Source organism: Scyliorhinus canicula, chromosome 2 (assembly GCF_902713615.1).
Source record: "Scyliorhinus canicula chromosome 2, sScyCan1.1, whole genome shotgun sequence".
In the NCBI taxonomy this organism is placed as follows: domain Eukaryota; kingdom Metazoa; phylum Chordata; class Chondrichthyes; order Carcharhiniformes; family Scyliorhinidae; genus Scyliorhinus; species Scyliorhinus canicula.
Window position 1 is genome coordinate 272,785,882 of NC_052147.1, and position 19,671 is coordinate 272,805,552.

General features: G+C 44.0%; 1 protein-coding gene across 1 annotated transcript in view; it reads right to left on the minus strand.

Moving 5' to 3' along the window:
• LOC119962143 (contactin-associated protein-like 5) overlaps positions 1–19,671 on the minus strand; it is a 1,043,235-nt gene that overhangs the window by 212,192 nt on the left and 811,372 nt on the right. The window contains exon 19 of the mRNA XM_038790068.1: positions 11,927–12,151. Coding sequence (XP_038645996.1) covers positions 11,927–12,151 — 225 coding nt within the window. The remainder of the gene's footprint in view (positions 1–11,926; positions 12,152–19,671) is intronic.

Here is a 19,671-nt window from a genome sequence, read left to right on the forward strand (position 1 = left end):
ATCAGACCTAACCAAAGTGAATGGGGAAATTAACTTAAAAGGTAGGACACTCGAGAACACTATTCACGACGCCTTAGAACATAGAACAGTACAGCACAGAACAGGCCCTTCGGCCCTCGATGTTGTGCCGAGCAATGATCACCCTACTCAAGTCACCGTATCCACCCGATACCAGTAACCCAACAACCCCCCCCCATTAACATAGAACATAGAACAGTACAGCACAGAACAGGCCCTTCGGCCCTCAATGTTGTGCCGAGTCATGATCGCCCTACTCAAACCCACGTATCCACCCTATACCCGTAACCTAACAACCCCCTCCCCTTAACCTTACTTTTATTAGGACACTACGGGCAATTTAGCATGGTCAATCCACCTAACCCGCACATCTTTGGACTGTGGGAGAAAACCGGAGCACCCGGAGGAAACCCACGCACACACGGGGAGGACGTGCAGACTCCGCACAGACAGTGACCCAGCCGGGAATCGAACCTGGGACCCTGGAGTTGTGAAGCATTTATGCTAACCACCATGCTACCGTGCTGCCCTTATGCTGCTCTTGCTCATGTATTTGCTTTGTTTGGCCCCATGTTCCGCACTGTAGCCAATTACTGTTTGTTGATGTATCATTTGTCAATGTGCTCAGTTGATTATTCTTTTTGTCTCCTATGTACGTACTGTGTACGTTCCCTTGGCCGCAGGAAAATACTTTTCACTGTACTTCGGTACATGTGACAATAAACTAAAATCTAATCTTATCTAATCTAATGCAGAGACAGACTTTTAAGGAGATATTGAAAAGCTTTCAGCAAAGATTTATCCCAGTTATAACAAGCACTCATTAAGAATGATGAATCACCCAAGGATGAATAAGAATATTAAGCACAGGATCAAATTAAAAGAAAAGCTACAAAGCTGCAAAGATAAGTGGTAGATCAGAAGATTGGTCAAATTTTAAGAACTAGCAAAGAATGATGAAAAAATAATAAAGTGGGAGAAACAGGAGTGTGAGAGAAAGTCAGCTAGTAATATTATCACAGATGGTAACAGTTTCCACAAGTATATACATTGGAAAAGAGTAAATCAGTGTTGTCCATCTCGTGAGTGACATTGGTAAATTGAGAATGGAAAACAAGCAAATGTCAGAGTCACTGAAGAGTTATTTTGTGTCTTCACTGCGGAAGACTCAGAAAACTTCCCAAATATACCTGAAAATCAAGAGATGTAGGAGAGAGTGGAACTTAAAACAGTCACCATCAGTGGGGGGCAGATGCTGGGAAAGCTATTTGACCTGAAGGCCAACAAGTCCCCAGGATCAGATGGTCTGCATGCTCAGGTCTGAAAAGAAGTGTCTGCAAAGATAGTCGATGCATTGGTTATAATCTCCTAACATTCTGGAAGTGTCCCAGTGGATTGGAAAATGGCTAATGTAATTCTCAAGAAAGGATGGCGACGGAAAACAGAAAACTGCAGGCCTTTTAGTCTGACATCTGTCATAGAGAAATTGCTAGAATCCAATACTATGGAGGTTATAGCAGAATACTCAGAAAATCATAATGTAATCAAGCATGGCTTGTGAAGGGAAAATCATGTTTAACTAATTTATTAGTGTTTTTCCTGAGGGAGTAACAAGCAAGGTAGGTAAAGGGGAACCTGTAGATGTGGTGTACTTGGATTTCCAGAAGGCATTTGATTGGGTGCAACATCAGAAGGTTGCAATACAAGATAATGTAGGATGTAACATATTAACACGGATAAAGGATTGGTTAGCTAACAAAAAGCAGAGAGTAAGGATAAATGAGTCTTTTTCAGGTTGGTAAATGTAACAAGTGAAGTGCTGCAGGGATCAGCACTGGGACCCCAACTATTTACAATCTAAACCAATGATTTGAATGAAGGAACTGAAAATATGGTAGCTAAATTTGCCACTGATACCAAGATATGTAGGAAAGTAAGTTGTCAGCAAGATGTAGAAAGACTGAAAATGGATATAGATAGGTTAAGTGAGTGCTTAAACATTTGGCAGATGGAGTCGGAGGTCAGTCCATAAGAGGGTCGTTTAGGAGTCTGGTAACAGCGAGGAAGAATCTGTTTTTGAGTCTGTTCGTGCATGTTCGCAGACTTCTGTATCTCCTGCCCGATGGAAGAAATTGGAAGAGCGAGTAAGTCAGAATGAGTAAGAGTGAGTTAATGGAGATGGTGAGAAGTTATTTCTTTCAAAGGGTCATTAGTCTGTTGGATTCTATTCCTCAGAAGCAGTGGAGACTGGGATTTTATTAAAGGCAGGGTTAGGCAGATTTTTGACAAACAAAGGAGTCAAGCTTTATGGGTGGCAGATGGCAAAATGCAGTTGAGACCGCCACCAGACCCACCATGATATTATTGAATGGTGGAACAGGATGAAGGGCTGAATGGCCTACCCCGCTTCTATTTCCTATGTTACTATCATATCCATGGCAGTGACTTCATCATCATCATCATCATCAAATATTCCATTATTTAACAATTGCACAATATGTCAATCTGTTGCACGCACTATTCTTTTAAAAAAAAAATTAGAGTACCCAATTCATTTCTTCCAATTAAGGGGCAATTTAGCATGGCCAATTAACCTACCCTGCACATCTTTGGGTTGTGGGGGCAAAACCCCCACAAACACGGGGAGAATGTGAAAACTCCACACAGACAGTGACCCAGAACCGGGATCGAACCTGGGACTTTGGCGCTGTGTGGCAGCAGCACTAACCATTGCGCCACCGTCCTGCCCTGCACGCACTATTCTTAGATTACTAGGTGTGTCTCAAGAAGTCATTGCAGATAACGGTCCATCATATATTAGAAAGCCATTTCAGGTATGTATGAGAAGTGGAATATCGATCACGTTACATTGTCTCCTCATTACCCTGATGGAATGATTTGCACTGTGAACCCCCGAATCACCAAATATAGACATACCAGCAATTGCAACGTTACATCTGGGAGCGGCACCTTTAAGTACAACTATTTAATCACTAGCAGAACTCATATTTGGTGAACAAATGTGCACCTCTTCACCTACCCTTACGCATTCTACTCTCCCTGAAACCAGAGAACAACTTTTAAAACTGCAAAAGAAAATGATTAAATCATACACTATAAATGCAGGTTTGCAGTTGGGACAAGTTCTCATCTAGGATCGCGCAGAAGGTACGCAGCAACCAGCCTGGGTGACAAGAGTTTGTTTATAAGCAAGGTCCGATGAAGGAAGCCATTACACACAAAGACGCAACGGTGAGACGTAATCGAGGACAAATCAGATCCACTCCAGCTCCTCAACCATTGTGTAATCCGATTTTGTTCAAGAAAAGATCCCAAATGCAATCATAAACAATATCCAAGAACGACAATCCTACATATCACTGTGAGCAATTAAGGAGACCTCCAGACAAGGCTACAATTACCCGTTACAAGATCTGGGTGTACCAGCAGATTACCTTTATGTTTCTGAGACTCAGAGTCATCAGTTCTGTGCACTTATATTATGGTGACTAAACATGAAAATGTATTGTAAATAGTTACATATCTTTGGAAGAAGGTAAAATACCTTGATAAAGAAAGGGGGATGTTGTAATATGCCTTTAAGGGCTACCACCATAACATCACCAGAAGGGAAATGTGTCATGTAATTCAGTTTTTTAGTTTCACTTCTGCTTTAAGCAGAGTATGCATACAGCTCTAATGCCTTCAAGCTTTATACCTATGTAAAACTGCTCTCAAGCCTTGTCTTAATAAATAAACCAACAACATATTTGCTCAATCCCTGATGAACAATTAGTACCTTGTGTCTTGTACAACAAATAAGGCCAAGGTATTGTATCATTATAATAACACAACAACCTACATTCAGCAAGAGTCAGTACCTAAGGTTAGAACATTAGAGTAAAAAGAAAAAATGATTTGCATTTATATAGCAATGCACAACCTCAGCCCATCCCAACATGATTTACAGCCAATTAGGTTACTTTTTAGATGTGGTCTCAGTTGTATTGTAGAAAATTTGTATACAGAAAGCTCCCACAAACAGCAATGTGACAATGATCGGATAATCTGTTTTTGTGATGTTGATTTGACAGCGCACCTCATATTTCAAATGGGGTTAGCTTAGATGGTCTTTTTAGTTGGCATGGACTAGTTTGGACTGAAGGGTGTGTCTTCATGCCGTAGATTCTATGATCAGCATTGATCAGTGCAGAATATAAACACATACCAATTTCTACAGAGCTTCTGTCCAAATGTGAGATGTTGGAAGTTTGAGTTCCCTGTCCCTGTTTCTGCATTTGGTTGTGAGTTCCTTTCTTAGACAATGGGGCAACTTCAGTGACCTAAGCTCGATAAATTATTAGTTGCACGGGAGTAATATTCCAGTATAATTGGTGTCAGTATAACTGATTTTTATTGGGATTTAACAAGTTTGATTTTTCCAGCAGCAACCAAATCAACACAATGAATCTCGGCCTCTTTTGTACAAAACTCAACACAGCATTGTGAGATTACTGATCACACTAAGAGAGAGAATGCGTACACCAGTTCCCCCACTCGTCTACTGTAGGTTCATCAAAAGAGTGACGCAAAAACCCAGCATAAGTATCTTTCCAATAAGGAGCCTCAACAGAAGTGCTATCTTGTTATTCTCTTTTGAGGCTGGCCTGCTGTGTATGTTTCTGTCTTCACGTCAGATTTCCAGTCTTTGTATTTCTCTTTTCTTCATCCCATTTTAGTTGCTTGTCTGGTTCAGATCCTTGTCTATCCGGATTGTTTGGATATGATAGGATTCCATCAGACACAGGAACAGAAGTAGGCCCTTTGGCCCATCGAGGCCCATCTCATTCAATGAGATCATGGCTGATCTGATATAATCCTCAACTCCACTTTTCCTCTTTTTCCCCATAATCCTTGATCTCCTTTCTGATGGAAAACATTCACTACCCTCTGAGAAAAGAAATGTTCTGTCTTAAATGGGTGACCCTTTACTCTGAGGTTATGCCCTCTGTTCCTAGACACTCCCACAGGGGAAATTACCTCTAAGCATCTAGCCTGTCAAGACCCCTGTATGTCTTAATAAAGTTGTTTCTCATTCTTCGAAACCCCAATGACTACAGGCCCAATGTTTGGAAAACTGTGTCCATCTACCAGTGTTATTTATTTCGCTCTAATGATTCATCTCTCCCTATCCGGTACTGTCTTGGCTCAGCATCAGCCCTCTCATCGCTGAGTAAGAAGGCCAAGGGTTCAAGCACCACTGCAGAGATCTCAACACACAATCTCAACTGCCACCTTGATGCTAAGGCGTTGCTCATGAGTGGAGATACCATCTCTTGGATGAGATGTTAAACAAAGCATCTCACTGCATAGGTGCAAAAGATCTTCGAAGATATGCAGGGAAGTGCTCCTTAAGTCACCGACTTCCAACATTTATCCCTCAGAACTACTGAACAAAAAGACAGATTATTGATCACTTATTTCATGGCTATTTGTGGGACCGTGTTTAAACTATGAGAACTGCGCTTCCATATCTTACAATTGTGACCACATTTTCAAAGTATTTCATTGGCTATGAAGATCTATACAACATCCTGAGGCCATGAAAAGCATGCCAAAAACACAAGCTCTTTCATTTATGGTGACGTGGAGTGATACAGATCACTCAGAGCGCCTGAAACTCTGTGGCACATGCACAGTGTAGTTTGAAGCTATGCACAGTGATGGTAGAGGGTCCATCTATCCAACTATCTATCTATCACATGGCTGATCAGGCATCTTTCCTGCTCTTACCTCATGGCAATGGCACATGTTGGAAGGATTGGCAGGTTGATATTTAACCCGTTTTGCCATATTATGAATGAAATTAGCTTGGCCATCAAAGGGCTGGGGGTACTGGTGTACTGTATGCAGATTTGTTTTGCTCCAATCACAATGCTCCAATAATTGCTTCAGTTTCACAATATAAGTCGCAATTTCTTCACCTGGAGCTCTCATCCTCAAATGAATTTTAAATCTCTGGAGTATAACTGATGGTTGAGGTTGCAAATGAGCCTTCACTAAATCCACAAGCTCACTAAATGATTTGGAGTTTGGTGCGCTTGAGGTTGTAAGACTGCAAATAGTTAGCGTATTTTGCCTCCACCCTTATAATGGAAACAATATCCAAGGAACCTGACATATTGTCTCCAGTTCTCCGTGGAGGAGTCAAATATGTCTATTTGCCCAAAGAGAGGCATTCTGGTGAATATTTGTTTTCCTGACTTTGATTAAAACAGGATACTCACAGGTGTTGGGCCAGAGGCAGTGTCAAGATAATTTATCCATGTCGCCAAATGTAAAGATTCCCTTTCATAGACTTCATTAATGAACACACAAAGTATTTATTAATAAGAATTGTACAACAGCCTCATGGCTGTAGCTAGCTCCCAAAACGTCTCTACCTAGGAGCCTGTTACACCTGTTATGGGCCAGGGTTTAGAGAACACCAAAGTATACCATGGAGTTCACCTGACCCACAACTTCAAATCGATTTTGGTTATGGGGAGCACAAGGGCCCAGTTTACACCTGTGATAGAACAGAGAGCTAAATTATGTTTAAAACAAAACAATGTTTATTCTATGAATCCGGTTAACATTTTATAAACACACAGTAAACATCTTATCAATTACCAACCCTGATGACCCCCCAAAAAGATACAGTACTCTATAGGTAACCCTTAGTAACTTCCCTAACAACATCCATAAGCCAAACACTTTTTAACAAAAACAGTTGGTTTGAGTTCTCTACAGAAACAGGTATTACTTGGAAATCATCAAGTGATCTGGAGACATTCTTTCGGTTGCAGAGAGAGAGAGAGATCAATACACACATCTGCTTGGTTTGAATGCAGCTCTCTAACTGAAAATGAAACTAAGATACACTGCAGCTCCCAGCTCAAATCGAAAATAAAAGACAGAATCACATTCTAGCTCCACCCACACAATGACATCACTGCAGCTATTTGATAAAAACCTATTCCTTAAAGATACACTCCCATGGCACACCATGGAGTGATTACACATTCAGAGTCACAATTGGTCACAGAGGCCATGTGACCCTTACTCTACTGTGTTGTCCTTGAAGGAACAACCAACACAGGATGTTACTGCCATAGAAGGAGTTCAACTAAGGTTCACCAGACTTGTTCCAGGGATGGCGGGACTGTCTTATGAAGGGCGATTAAGTAAACTGGGCCTGCATTCTCCGGAGTTTCGAAGAATTATCTCATTGAAGTCGGCAAAATACTGAAAGTAATAGACAGGGTAAATACAGGTCAGGTGTTTCCCTTGGCTGGGGAGTCTAGAACCAGGGGGCACAATTTCAAGATAAGGGGGATGCCACTTGGGACCAAGATGGGGAGAAATTTATTTTCACATAGGGCTGTGAATCTTTGGAATTCTCTATCCCAGAGGGCTGTGGAAGCTCAGTCATTGAGTATGTTTAAGGTAGAGATCGATTGATTTTTGATTAACAATAACGTATGGGGACAGTGGGTGGAAAAGGCATTGAAGAATCCAATCAGCCATTAGCGTATTAGATTACGGGAGCAGGCTCAATGGGCTGAACAGCCTCCTGTTCCTATGGGATATGAGCCTGGAGGCAGGGACTGTGCCCACTTCACCACAAGACCGGCTTTCATTTATGTGTTTCTGTATTTCTTTGAATTGGCATTTCTACCTATTGTTTACTTCCTGTCTAGGTTAACTCCTCCGATCTGTCTAATATATTCTAGTTGACTCTGTCTTCACTTCTTTATTCCTCCCCCTTCCCCAACTGCTGATCCTATTCAGTTTCAGACTTCTTTATTACTTCCTTTCACTACCTCAAGTTAAATTGGCCTTGTTTGTATTATTATTGGTCTCTTGTAATCTGCAGCTTTGCCTATATATCAGGCCTCAAACTTTCTTGCCAGGTTTTGGACCACCGCTTGATTTAGTTTCCCTCTGAAGTCAAAGCCTGTCCATCATTGTCTTTTATAGATACCCGTAACCTGTGGAATCTTGTAGCCTTGCCTCTAGGTATTGATGTTCCTTTGATTTTACAATCTGTCTGGTTCCTCTTGTCAGATGCAGCTGGATTTTATTAGCTTCCTCATCCTTATTTACGGCAAGATTTTTCATTTTCTTTCTCCTTCCTGAATCTTGAAATCTTTCAGTTTCTGAATTCAGTCTTTCTTTAATATCTTTTTAAAAATTAATTTGTGGGGTAGAGGCATCATTGGCAAGGCCAGAATTTACTGCCCATCCTGACTTGCCCTTCAGAAGTTGGTGACAAACTGCCTTCTTGAATCACAAGAACACAAGAAATAGGAGCAGGACTAGACATATTGGGCGCGATTCTCCGCAAATGCGGCGAGTCGTAAAGGCTGCCGTGAAACTGGCCGTGTTTCATAGCGAGCCCTAGACTCGACATGTATGCTCAAGCCGTCAAGACACAGCCACCAACTCAACAGACTGATCAAGACCTTGGATCCAGACCTTCAGAGCACCCTACATGCTCTCATCCCACGTACTCCCTGCATTGGAGATCTCTTCTGCCTTGCAAAAATACACAAGGCCAACACACCAGGCCGTCCTATCGTATCAGGCAATGGGACTCTGTGTGAGAACCTCTCTGGCTACATGGAGGGCATCTTGAAACCCATCGTACAAGGTACGCCCAGCTTCCTTCGCGACACGACGGACTTCCTACAGAAACTCAGCACCCATGGACCAGTTGAACCAGGAACATTCCTTGTCACAATGGACGTCTCAGAACTCTACACCTGCATCCCCCATGATGACGGCATTACTGCAACAGCCTTAGTACTCAACACTGACAACTGCTAATCTCCAGACGCAATTCTGCAACTCATCCACTTCATTCCGGATCACAACGTCTTCACCTTCGACAACAAGTTCTTCATCCAGACACACGGAACAGCCGTGGGGACCAAATTCGCACCTCAATATGCTAACATCTTCATGCACAAGTATGAACAAGACCTCCTTACCGCACTGGACCTTCAACCGACGTTATACACCAGATACATAGATGATATTTTTTTCCTTTGGACCCATGGCGAAGAATCACTGAAACGGCTACATGATGAAATCAATAAGTTCCATCCACCTGAGGAAGGAGCAGTGCTCCAATAGCTAGTGATTCGAAACAAACCTATTGGACTTTAACATGGTGTTGTAAGACTTCTTACTGTGCTCTCCTTCATTGTGAGAGGATTCAAGTACAAGAGCAGGAAGGTCTTTTTGCAATTATACATGGCCCAAGATCAGCCTTCATCATACTGAATAGTGGAACAGGCTCGAAGAGCAATGGGCGCGATTCTGCGCTGCCCACGATGGGTCGGAGAATAGCGGGAGGGCGTCCCCGATATTTTTCACGCCCTCCCACTATTCTCCCCCCCCCCCCCCCCATGGCCACCCCACGACACGAATCGCTGCTCGCCATTTTTTACGGCGAACAGCGATTCTCCCCAGTCCGATGGGCCGAGTTCCCAGGCCTTTACGCCCGTTTTTACGGCAGCAAACACACCTGCTTGCTGCCGTCATAAAAAGGGCCGCAACATGCCCGTTCTGGGCACCCAGGGCCCCGATTGGCACAGCAGTACCACGGCCGTGCCAAGGGGGGCATGGGCCCGTGATCGGTGCCCACCGATCGCGGGCAGTGCGTCCGTAACAGAGCTCCTTGGTGTTTCTCAGCTCTATCCATATAGATTCAACATAATCAGAGCTAATAAACGTCCATACAGTTTCATTAATTCCCTCTTCATTCAGCAATCTGACACCACCACCTTTTCCTTTGTCTGTCCTTCCTAAATACTGAATACCCTTCACTCCCTCTGTCAGCATTCCGCAGAGACCGTTCCCTCCGAGATAATCTGGTCCACTCCTCCACCATACACAACTCCTCTCCCATCAACCATGGCACCTTTCCACGCAATCGCAGAAGGTGTAACACCTGCCCCTTTACCTCTTCCATGCTTATCCAGACCCATCTTATCCATCTTTCCTTACGTTTTCTCCTCATGCTTCCCCATTACCCTCCCTCCACATCTATATCTGTCACAGTTTACCCTCTGATGTTAGTTTCTCTGCTGTTTGGTCTTTCACACATTTTGTCCTCTCTGGGGACTGCCATTAGCACTCTTTCTCCACGGTTTCTGTGGCTATTAGCACCCCGTTTCCCTGGGCGTCTGTGGCTATGACTCATCTTTCATTCTCACTGCACAGTATAAATATTTTCCACTTTCTCTGTCTTATAGCCTTGACAAAGGACTCGAAACATTAGCTCCTTTCTCTCCCTAATGCTGCCAGACATGCTGAGATTTTCCAGCATTTTCTCTTTTGTTTCAGATTCCAGCATCCATAGTCAATCTCTTGTCATATGACAGTCCTGCCATCCCTGGAATCAATCTGGTAAACCTTTGAGAGCAAGAACATTCTTCCTCAGAAAAGGAGACTAAACTGCACACAATATTCTCGGAGTGGCCTCACCAAGGCCCTGTATAATTGTAGCAACACATCCCTGCTTCTGTACTCGAAATCTCTCGCAATGAAGACCAACATACCATTAGCCTTCTTTACCGCCTGCTGCACCTGCATGCTTACCTTCAGCGACTGGTGCACAAGGACACCCAGGTCCCGCTGCACGCTCCCCTCTCCCAATTTACAACCATTCAGGTAGTAATCTGCCTTCCTGCTTTTGCTTCCAAAGTGAATAACCTCACACTTATCCAAATTATACTGCATCTGCCATTGATTTGCCCACTCACCCAACTTGTCCAGATCATGCTGAAGGATCTCTGCATCCTCATCACAATTCACCCTCCCACCCAACTTGGTATCATCTGCAAACTTTGAGGTGTCACATTTTATTCCCTCATCCAAATCATTCATATATATTGTGAATAGCTGGGGTCCCAGTACCGATCCCTGTGGCACCCCACTAGTTACTGCCTGCCAATTTGAAAAGGATCCATTAATTCCTACACTTTGTTTCTGCACTGCCAACCAGTTTTTTATCCACCTCAAAACACTTCCCCAATCCTATGCACATTAATTTTGCACAATAATCTCTTATGCGGGACTTTGTCAAACGTCTTGTGAAAGTCCAAGTATACCACATCGACTGGCTCCCCCTTGTCAACTGTACTGGTTACCTCTTCAAAGAGTTCCAACAGATTTGTCAAGCACGATTTGTCAAAAATGCAATAAAGGAACATCTGTAATTTTAGGCAACTTTATCCTGCATAAAGATTGGGCAAATCAGATTAGTAACAATACTGTCGAGGGGGAATTCTGGGACTATGGACGGGATCCTTTCCTGGACCTATACTTTGAGGAACCAACTGGAGAATGTGACTGGGTATTGTTTAATGAGGAAGGAATAATTGGCAACCTAGTTGTGCGAGGCCCCTTGGGGATGAGCAACCATAATATGATAGAATTCATCATCAAGATGGAGTGAAGTAGTTTCCCTCATTCATCGATTGTCCCCTTTCATTTGCGTGTGCATGTTGTACTCCATGGAATTTGCAGACTACTGGGTCATTTTCATTTTCCATATTTGCATCACTGAACAAATGAAGATCAGATCCTCGCTCTCACCCAATCTCCTAAATCTTGCAACGTGATCAATCTGATAATAATCACGGCCATGCATTAAGCAACACGTCCGCATCCTCAGGATATCCCCCAAGACACTTCCAGAGTCAATGATTGATTTCTTTTGTTGCAGTGTGTCAAAAGCAGTTATGTCAGCAAGTGAATCAATTAAAAAGTTACTTTTAAACAGAAGTTTGAATACTTGCTATCACCAATCGATAGACACAGCTTGATTAACCATTTGGAATATTTCTTTACTCACCATTCCTGCACAAAACAGCTGCCATATGTTCCTGATAATAGGAGTCTGCATAAAGCAGCACGCTAGGAGCGTGCGTGGTCCGAAAGCTGAACTCAATGTTCTCCCTTGACAGCGTCATGTCTGAGTAGATGGCGGATAAGTGGGTGCTGACATTTTTGCCAAATCCATCTGATTCATGGAAGTTATAAATCAATGATGACCCGGCTTCCAGGATTGCAGACACCTCTGAAATTAAAAAGATGAAGCACCATCAGAAAGGGTTTGATGCAAAAGAATCAATCATGGACCCAGCAGACTAGAAGGCCATTCAGCCCACTGAGCCTCTACCAGCTCTTTGAAAGATCCATCCAGTTAGTCCCACTCCCACTGCCCCTTCCCATGACCTTCCATACTTTTCCCCTTGAAGTATTTATCCAGTTCCCTTTTGGAAGTTATTATAGAATCTGCTTCCACGACTTTCAGATCATAACAACTCGCTGCATGAATAGAACTCCTCCTCGCGCTCCCGGGTTCTGTTAATTTTTTAATAACCTTTATTGTCACAAGTAGGCTTACATTAACACAGCAATAGGGCAGCACAATGACACAGTGGTTAGCATTGCTGCCTACGGCCCTGAGGACCCGGGTTCGAAGCCCGGCCCTGGGTCACTGCGTATCCTCCTCGTGTCTGCGTGGGTTTCGCCCCCACAACCCAAAGATGTGCAGGTTAGGTGGATTGGTGACGTTAAATTGTCCCTTAATTGGAAAAAAGAATTGGGTACTCTAAATTTTGTTAAAAAGAAATAAAACAAAACACTGCAATGAAGTTACTGTGAAATACTGCCGAGTCGCCACATCCCGCTGCCTGTTCGGGTACACAGAGGGAGAATTCAGGATGTTCAATTCAGCTAAAAGTAGGTCTTTCGGGACTTGAGGGAAGAAACCAGAGCATTCAGAGGAAACTCACGCAGTCACGGGGAGAATGTGCAGACTCCGCACAGACAGTGGCCCAAGCTGCGAATCGTACCCCCTGGCGCTGTGAAGCAACAGTGCTAGCCACTGTGTCAGCGTGCGTCCCAAGTTACCAATTAACAATTACCTTCGACTTTTGTCCTTGAGTCACCGGCCCTTCGGCCACTGGAACCAGTTTTCCACAATCAGGCTTGGTTGTCCGCTGTCAACTCAGCAGACAGAACATCAAAAAGATTTGGTTCGAAACTTGACACTGTAATGCTTATGTTACGCATAATCATGGAGCACTTTGAGCTCAAAAGCTACACTGAAGAATTTGAATTAGGTTTGAAGAAAAAAAAACATTGGAATTGAAAATTAAAGTGCCCGTGGTAATCGCTGGATTGCCATCATTACCTAATTGATCCACTGATATCGTTGTATACTAGATTTTAAGCATTCACTGAGTGAAAATTTTTCTCCTTGTGTCGTCATTGTTTCTTTTGCTGATCACCTTAAATATGTTGCCTCATTTGTGATCCTTCCACCAGTGGGAACAGCTTTCCCCGATCTACTTTATGCAAACCTTTCATGGTTTTACATGCCTCTATCAAATCTCTTCTCAACCTTATCACACCAAGAAGACATGAAAGACAATGTATATATCTTCATCATCCTGGCAACTTTTAAAAATTGCTATTTAAAAAAAATATAATGGAAAAAGACTTCATACTGACTGACACAAAAGGAACTCCTCGCCTTCAGAAAACCACAGCAACATTGTTATCTCTAAAGAAGTGTCTGTACCCCCCTGTGACTGCCGAAGTAAAATTTCATGTATAAAAACAGAAAATACTGGACAATCTCAGCACGTCTGACAGCATCTGTGGAGAGAGAAGGGAGCAACCGTTTCGAGTCTGGGTGACTCTATGTCAAAGCTCGTCAAAGAGTCATCCAGGGAAGAATGTTCGATTCGCAGCTTGGGTCACTGTCTGCTCAGAGTCTGCACCTTCTCCCCGTGTCTGTATGGGTTTCCTCCGGGTGCTCTGGTTTCTTTCCACAAGTCCCGAAAGACGTGCTTGTTAGGTGAATTGGACATTCTGAATTCTCCCTCTGTGTACCTGTCACGTTCTTCCCGTGTCTGTGTGGGATTCCTCCGGGTGCTCTGGTTTCCTCCCACAGTCCAAAGATGTACTGTTGGGTGAATTGGACAGTCTGAATTCTTCCTCTGTGTACCTGAACAGGTGCCGAAGTGTGGCGACTAGGGGACTTTCACAGTAACTTCACTGCAGTGTTAATGTAAGCCTACTTGTGACAATAATAATGATTATTATAGAACATAGAACATAGAACATAGAACAGTACAGCACAGAACAGGCCCTTCGGCCCTCAATGTTGTGCCGAGCCATGATCACCCTACTCAAACCCATGTATCCACCCTATACCCGTAGCCCAACAACTCCCCCCTTAACCTTACTTTTTTATTAGGACACTACGGGCAATTTTAGCATGGCCAATCCACCTAACCCGCACATCTTTGGACTGTGGGAGGAAACCGGAGCACCCGGAGGAAACCCACGCACACAGGGGGAGGACGTGCAGACTCCACACAGACAGTGACCCAGCCGGGAATCGAACCTGGGACCCTGGAGCTGTGAAGCATTTATGCTAACCACCATGCTACCCTGCTGCCCAAATGATTGCGTGCAGACTCAGCACAGACAGTGACCCAAGCTGGGAATCGATCCTGGGACCCTGGCACTGTGAAGCAACAGTGCTAACCACTGTGCTACCGTGCCGCCCTGTTCAACCTGTAGTACCAGTCCTCTTTACTGGATTACCGGCAATCAGCAGAGTTGGACCAATTGTACAGCACTTTTGAAGAACTGGTACTACGGGTTGAATGGCCTCTTTTGGTGCTAGAAAACCCTATTCCATAGCTGTTAATTTATCATCGCCATTTGCTTTGCACCACCATCACTTTTTGCCAGTTAAACACCCTTCTCACATGCATCTTCCTTTTGATCTTCCAGGTCCGTTCATCTCTTAACATCCTCCAGTGACAAAGGAAGATCATTGGCTTGAAACATTCACTCTGTTTCTCTCTCCGGAGATGCTGCCTGACCTTGTTAACTGTTGCCGGCATTTTCTGTGTCAACTACGAATTAAAAGTCACTGGACGTTGAAGTGCCTCGAGGTGGTTTTGATGCAGAAACTCCGCGTGACTGATGTTTCTTCCTTCGCTGAAATAAATTGTATTCGCTTCAGAACATTTCGGACCCAGGAGGCAACTCAGCTGAATCCACCTCTGCACGAGGCTCCCCACACACCAAGAGCAAGACCTTTGTTGTCAAGTATCATTACTTCTGGAGATGACTGTTGGCACCTGTGTTTAAATGTCCTGTCCCAAGCATGAGGTTCAGCTTGGGTCAAATCTTCCACAGCGTGTTCTGGCACATTATTATTCTTCAGGAATTGCCTAAATTGCATCATATTTTCTTAATAGAGTGGTAGAGCTGTCAACAGACCCTGGCAGCATTGCAATGCTCAACTTCGATGTTCAAGACAGTGATAGGAAACACTGCAGAGAGTTGCATTCATTACGAATTCGTTACGAATCAGAGAATATATCCCCACTGGTTAAGCATCATGTGATATAGATATAGAACAGTACAGCACAGAACAGGCCCTTCGGCCCTCGATGCTGTGCCGAGCAATGAACACCCCACTCAAACCCATGTATTCACCCCCTACCCGTAACCCAACAACCCCCCCCCCCCCTTAACCTTACATTTTAGGACACTACGGGCAATTTAACATGGCCAATCCACCTAACCCGCAAATCTTTGGACTGTGGGAGGAAACCGGAGCACCCGGAGGAAACCCACGCACACACAGGGAGGACGTGCAGACTCCGAACAGACAGTGACCCAGCCGGGAACCAAACCTGGGACCCTGGAGCTGTGAAGCATTTACGCTGACCACCATGCTACCATGCTACCATATGTAGTGACATCAGCAGAGTGTTTGCATGGGTGTTGCAGTTCTCCATCTTAGATTGTATGAGCAACACATCTTAATAAAACCTCTCAAAGTGTTTGAAAGAATTCTAGTTTGAGCACCTTTTCTATTTGCGGCAACCAAGAAATATAACATAGAACATAGAACAGTACAGCACAGAACAGGCCCTTCGGCCCTCAATGTTGTGCCGAGCCATGATCACCCTACTCAAACCCACATATCCACCCTATACCCGTAACCCAACAACCCCCCCTCCCTTAACCTTACTTTTTTATTAGGACACTACGGGCAATTTAGCATGGCCAATCCACCTAACTGAAGAGAAAACTGGCGACAAGGATTGCAGCAGAAAGAAAATGACTGGAGGAAGAAATTCATAAACGAAACAATGGACTGCATCGGGAGCAAACAAAGATTTTAGTGACCGGCCTCGCGCGCGCACACACACATACACGCACACATGCACACATACGTCAGGTGAAGCACTGCCGCTGATGCTGAAGGTTTGAAATTCTTTTGGACTGCAACTGTTAATAAAAAGGCTGACAGTCGGGGAAACCTGCTTGCTGTTGAGGTGATCAAGGTCTGGGCTCAAGGGACTGCGTACGTGGTGAAGCTAAACAGGCTGCGGAAACAGGGATTTCTGCCGACTCTGTAGGGACCATTACTTGGGGGGGGGGAAAAGTCGAGGCAAAACGGGAAAAAAATAATCTAGCTGCATGTGATAAAGGGGATTGTTTGTGACATACTTTGTATACAAAAATCGGAAAGGAGAAATTTGGCTGAAGATTGAAACTAGCAGACAGGATCCGAAAACGTTGGAAAAATGGCACCAAAAATGGAAAAATGAGTTGGAAAAATGCATTTGGTGAAGACTGTGAGACTTGAAACAGAGAGAAAGGAAATATTCCAGTTATATCTCAAAGCAAATAAGACACTGGAGGACTCAAAGGTCGCAACATTTCTCAGCTCAGTTGGGCATAAAACCTTTTATCTCACCCAGCAAACCCAGGAGTTAAGTCTAACCTTGAACAAATGAAAGTCTTTGGGGCATTTCTCTCCTCGGCCATTATTCATTGCAGTTTCCACTGCCATCATCAGGAGGAAGGTGAAAGCATTGTACAATTCGCAGCGACTTTAAGGTTAGCAAAATATTGAAAATTTGGCGCAACACTTGATAATACTCTGCGTGATAGGCTGATTTGTGGACTTCACAGTGAAGCTATTCACAGGAAGCTGCTTACTGTGAGTGAGTTCACTCTAACAGTGTTGAGAAATTGTCCCATTTATGGAGCTTGCAACTAAAGAAGCTTCAGAGGAAAGAACTGGAGCGAAGATCCACAAAATGGATATTGCAAAGAACAAGGCGTCAAGGGTGCCACCGTATCACCAATGGACACAGGTTGGACACTCAGCAGGGGAATTCTGGAGTAAAACAAATACGTGCAAGCACTGTGACAAGAAGGGCCAAATTGCCAAGGCATGTTGGGCACAGAAAGCCTCTCCTACACCAAGAAAGTGCAAGGAAGAAAAACACATCTAAACAGGCTAGTCAGGTTTTTCAACCAGGAGATGAAATACTAGATCAACTCAAAACATAACGTAATCAAGCTATTGCAGGAGCTGAAGTTAAACCTGTTGTCTATGTGAGGAGATCAACAGCATTTTTGGGCATATCGAAAAGCCAAAAGTCACAAAATGAAAATGCTACTGGATAAGGGCGCAGCAATATCGTTAATACCTGAGACAATTTATCATCAAAAGCAGATAAAACGTCTGCCTTTTTAAACGTCAAATGTGATTCGAAGGGTGTACTTGAAGAGTTTGTACTATTAGAAGAGGCATTATGGTGAAAGTAGAAGCAAATGGACACTTAGCGAAGTTGCCTCTTTAGGTTATCTGTGAAAATTTCCCAGTCCAAAGATAATAATGATAATAATAAGCGCTTATTGTCACAAGTAGGCATCAATGAAGTTACTGTGAAAAGCCCCTAGTCGCCACATTCCAACGCCTGTCCGGGGAGGCCGGTACAGGAATTGAACCGCGCTCCTGGCATTGTTCTACATTACAAGCCAGCTGTTTAGCCCACTGTGCTAAACAGGCCATTACATTTTGTTTTGGATTGGGTGGATTGGCCATGCTGGATTGCCGCTTTGTGTCTGGGGATGTGCTCGTTAGGTGCATTGGCCACGGTCGATGCACGGGATTGCGGGGATGCTGTGGGGGCTGGGCCTGGGTGAGTGCTCTTTTAGAGGGTCATAGAAACATAGAAAATAGAAGCAGGAAGAGGCCATTCGGCCCTTCGTGCCTGCTCCACCATTCATTATGATCATGGCTGATCATCAAGTTTAATTCCCTGATCCCAACTTCCCCTCATATCCCTTGATCCCTTTAGCCCCATGAGCTATATCTAATACCTTCTTAAAATTACACAACGTTTTGGCCCGAACTACTTTCTGTGGTAGTGAATACCACAGATTCACCACTCTTTGGGTGAAGGATTTTCTCCTCACCTCAGTCCAAAAAGGTTTACCCCTTATCCTCAAACTATTACCCCTAGTTCTGAACGCCCCACCATCAGGAACATTCTTTGTGAATCTGCCCTGTCTAATCCTGTCAGAATTTTATAAGTTTCTATGAGATCCCCTCTCACTCTTCTAAACTTAAATGAATATAATCCTAACCGACTTAGTCTCTCCTCATATGACAGTTCCCCATCCCAGGAATTAGCCTGGTGACTCTTCTCTGCACTCCCTCTGTAGCAAGAGCATCCTTCCTCAGATAAGGACATCAAATTGCACACAATACTCCAGGTGAGACCTTATCAATGACCTATACAATTGCTGTAAAACATCTCTATTCCGATACTCAAATTCTCTCACTATGAAGGCTAACATACCATTTGCCTTCTTTACCGCCTGCTGTACCTGCGCACTTACTTTAAGCGACTGATGCATGAGGACACCAAGGTCTCGCAGAGTATCTACCTCTCTCGATTTACACCCATTCAAATAATAATCTGCCTTCCTATTTTTGCTACCAAAGCAAATAACCTCATATTTATCCACATAATACTGCATCTGCCATGCATATGCCCAGTCACTCAGCCTGTCCAAATCCCACAGAAGCACCACTGCATCCTCCTCACAGCTCACCCTCCCACACAACTTTGTATCACCTGCAAATTTGATGATAATGGGCTGGATTCTCCGCAGCCCCGCACCGAAATCGTCTTTGGCACGGGGGCAGAGAATCCACTTTTATGCCTGAATCGGGCCCGGCGCTGCTCCCGCGAATCTCCAGTCCCTGGAGAATTGCTCGGGCGCGATTTATGACGCTTGGCTGGGGGGCCATTGCCTGCATTAGTTTTTATCAATCTCTTGCCGACTCGATGGGCCGAGTGGCCTCCTTCTGCACTCTGGGGATTCTATGTATTCTGTGCTCTAATTAGCAGTGTGTGGCTGGCAAAGACAGCTTCTGATGAAGTAAGAGTAGATGTTCAAAGACTTGCTAAGATCTATGACTGGAGTTGATGTACATCTAAAAATCAAGCCAGACAGCCCACCCAAATGTCTCAAAGCTAGAACCATACAATGTGCGAACAGGCCAAAAATTGAAGAACTCAAAAGACTAGTCCCACCAGGAAGCGTTACTTCAAGTGATTGGGTAACGCCAGTTGTTCCTGTATTGAAACATGATAGCTTAGTGAACATTTGTGAGGGTTTTAAAACACCTATTAACCCAGTATTGCATGCAGATCATCAACCACTGTCACGGATTGAAAACTTGTTTGC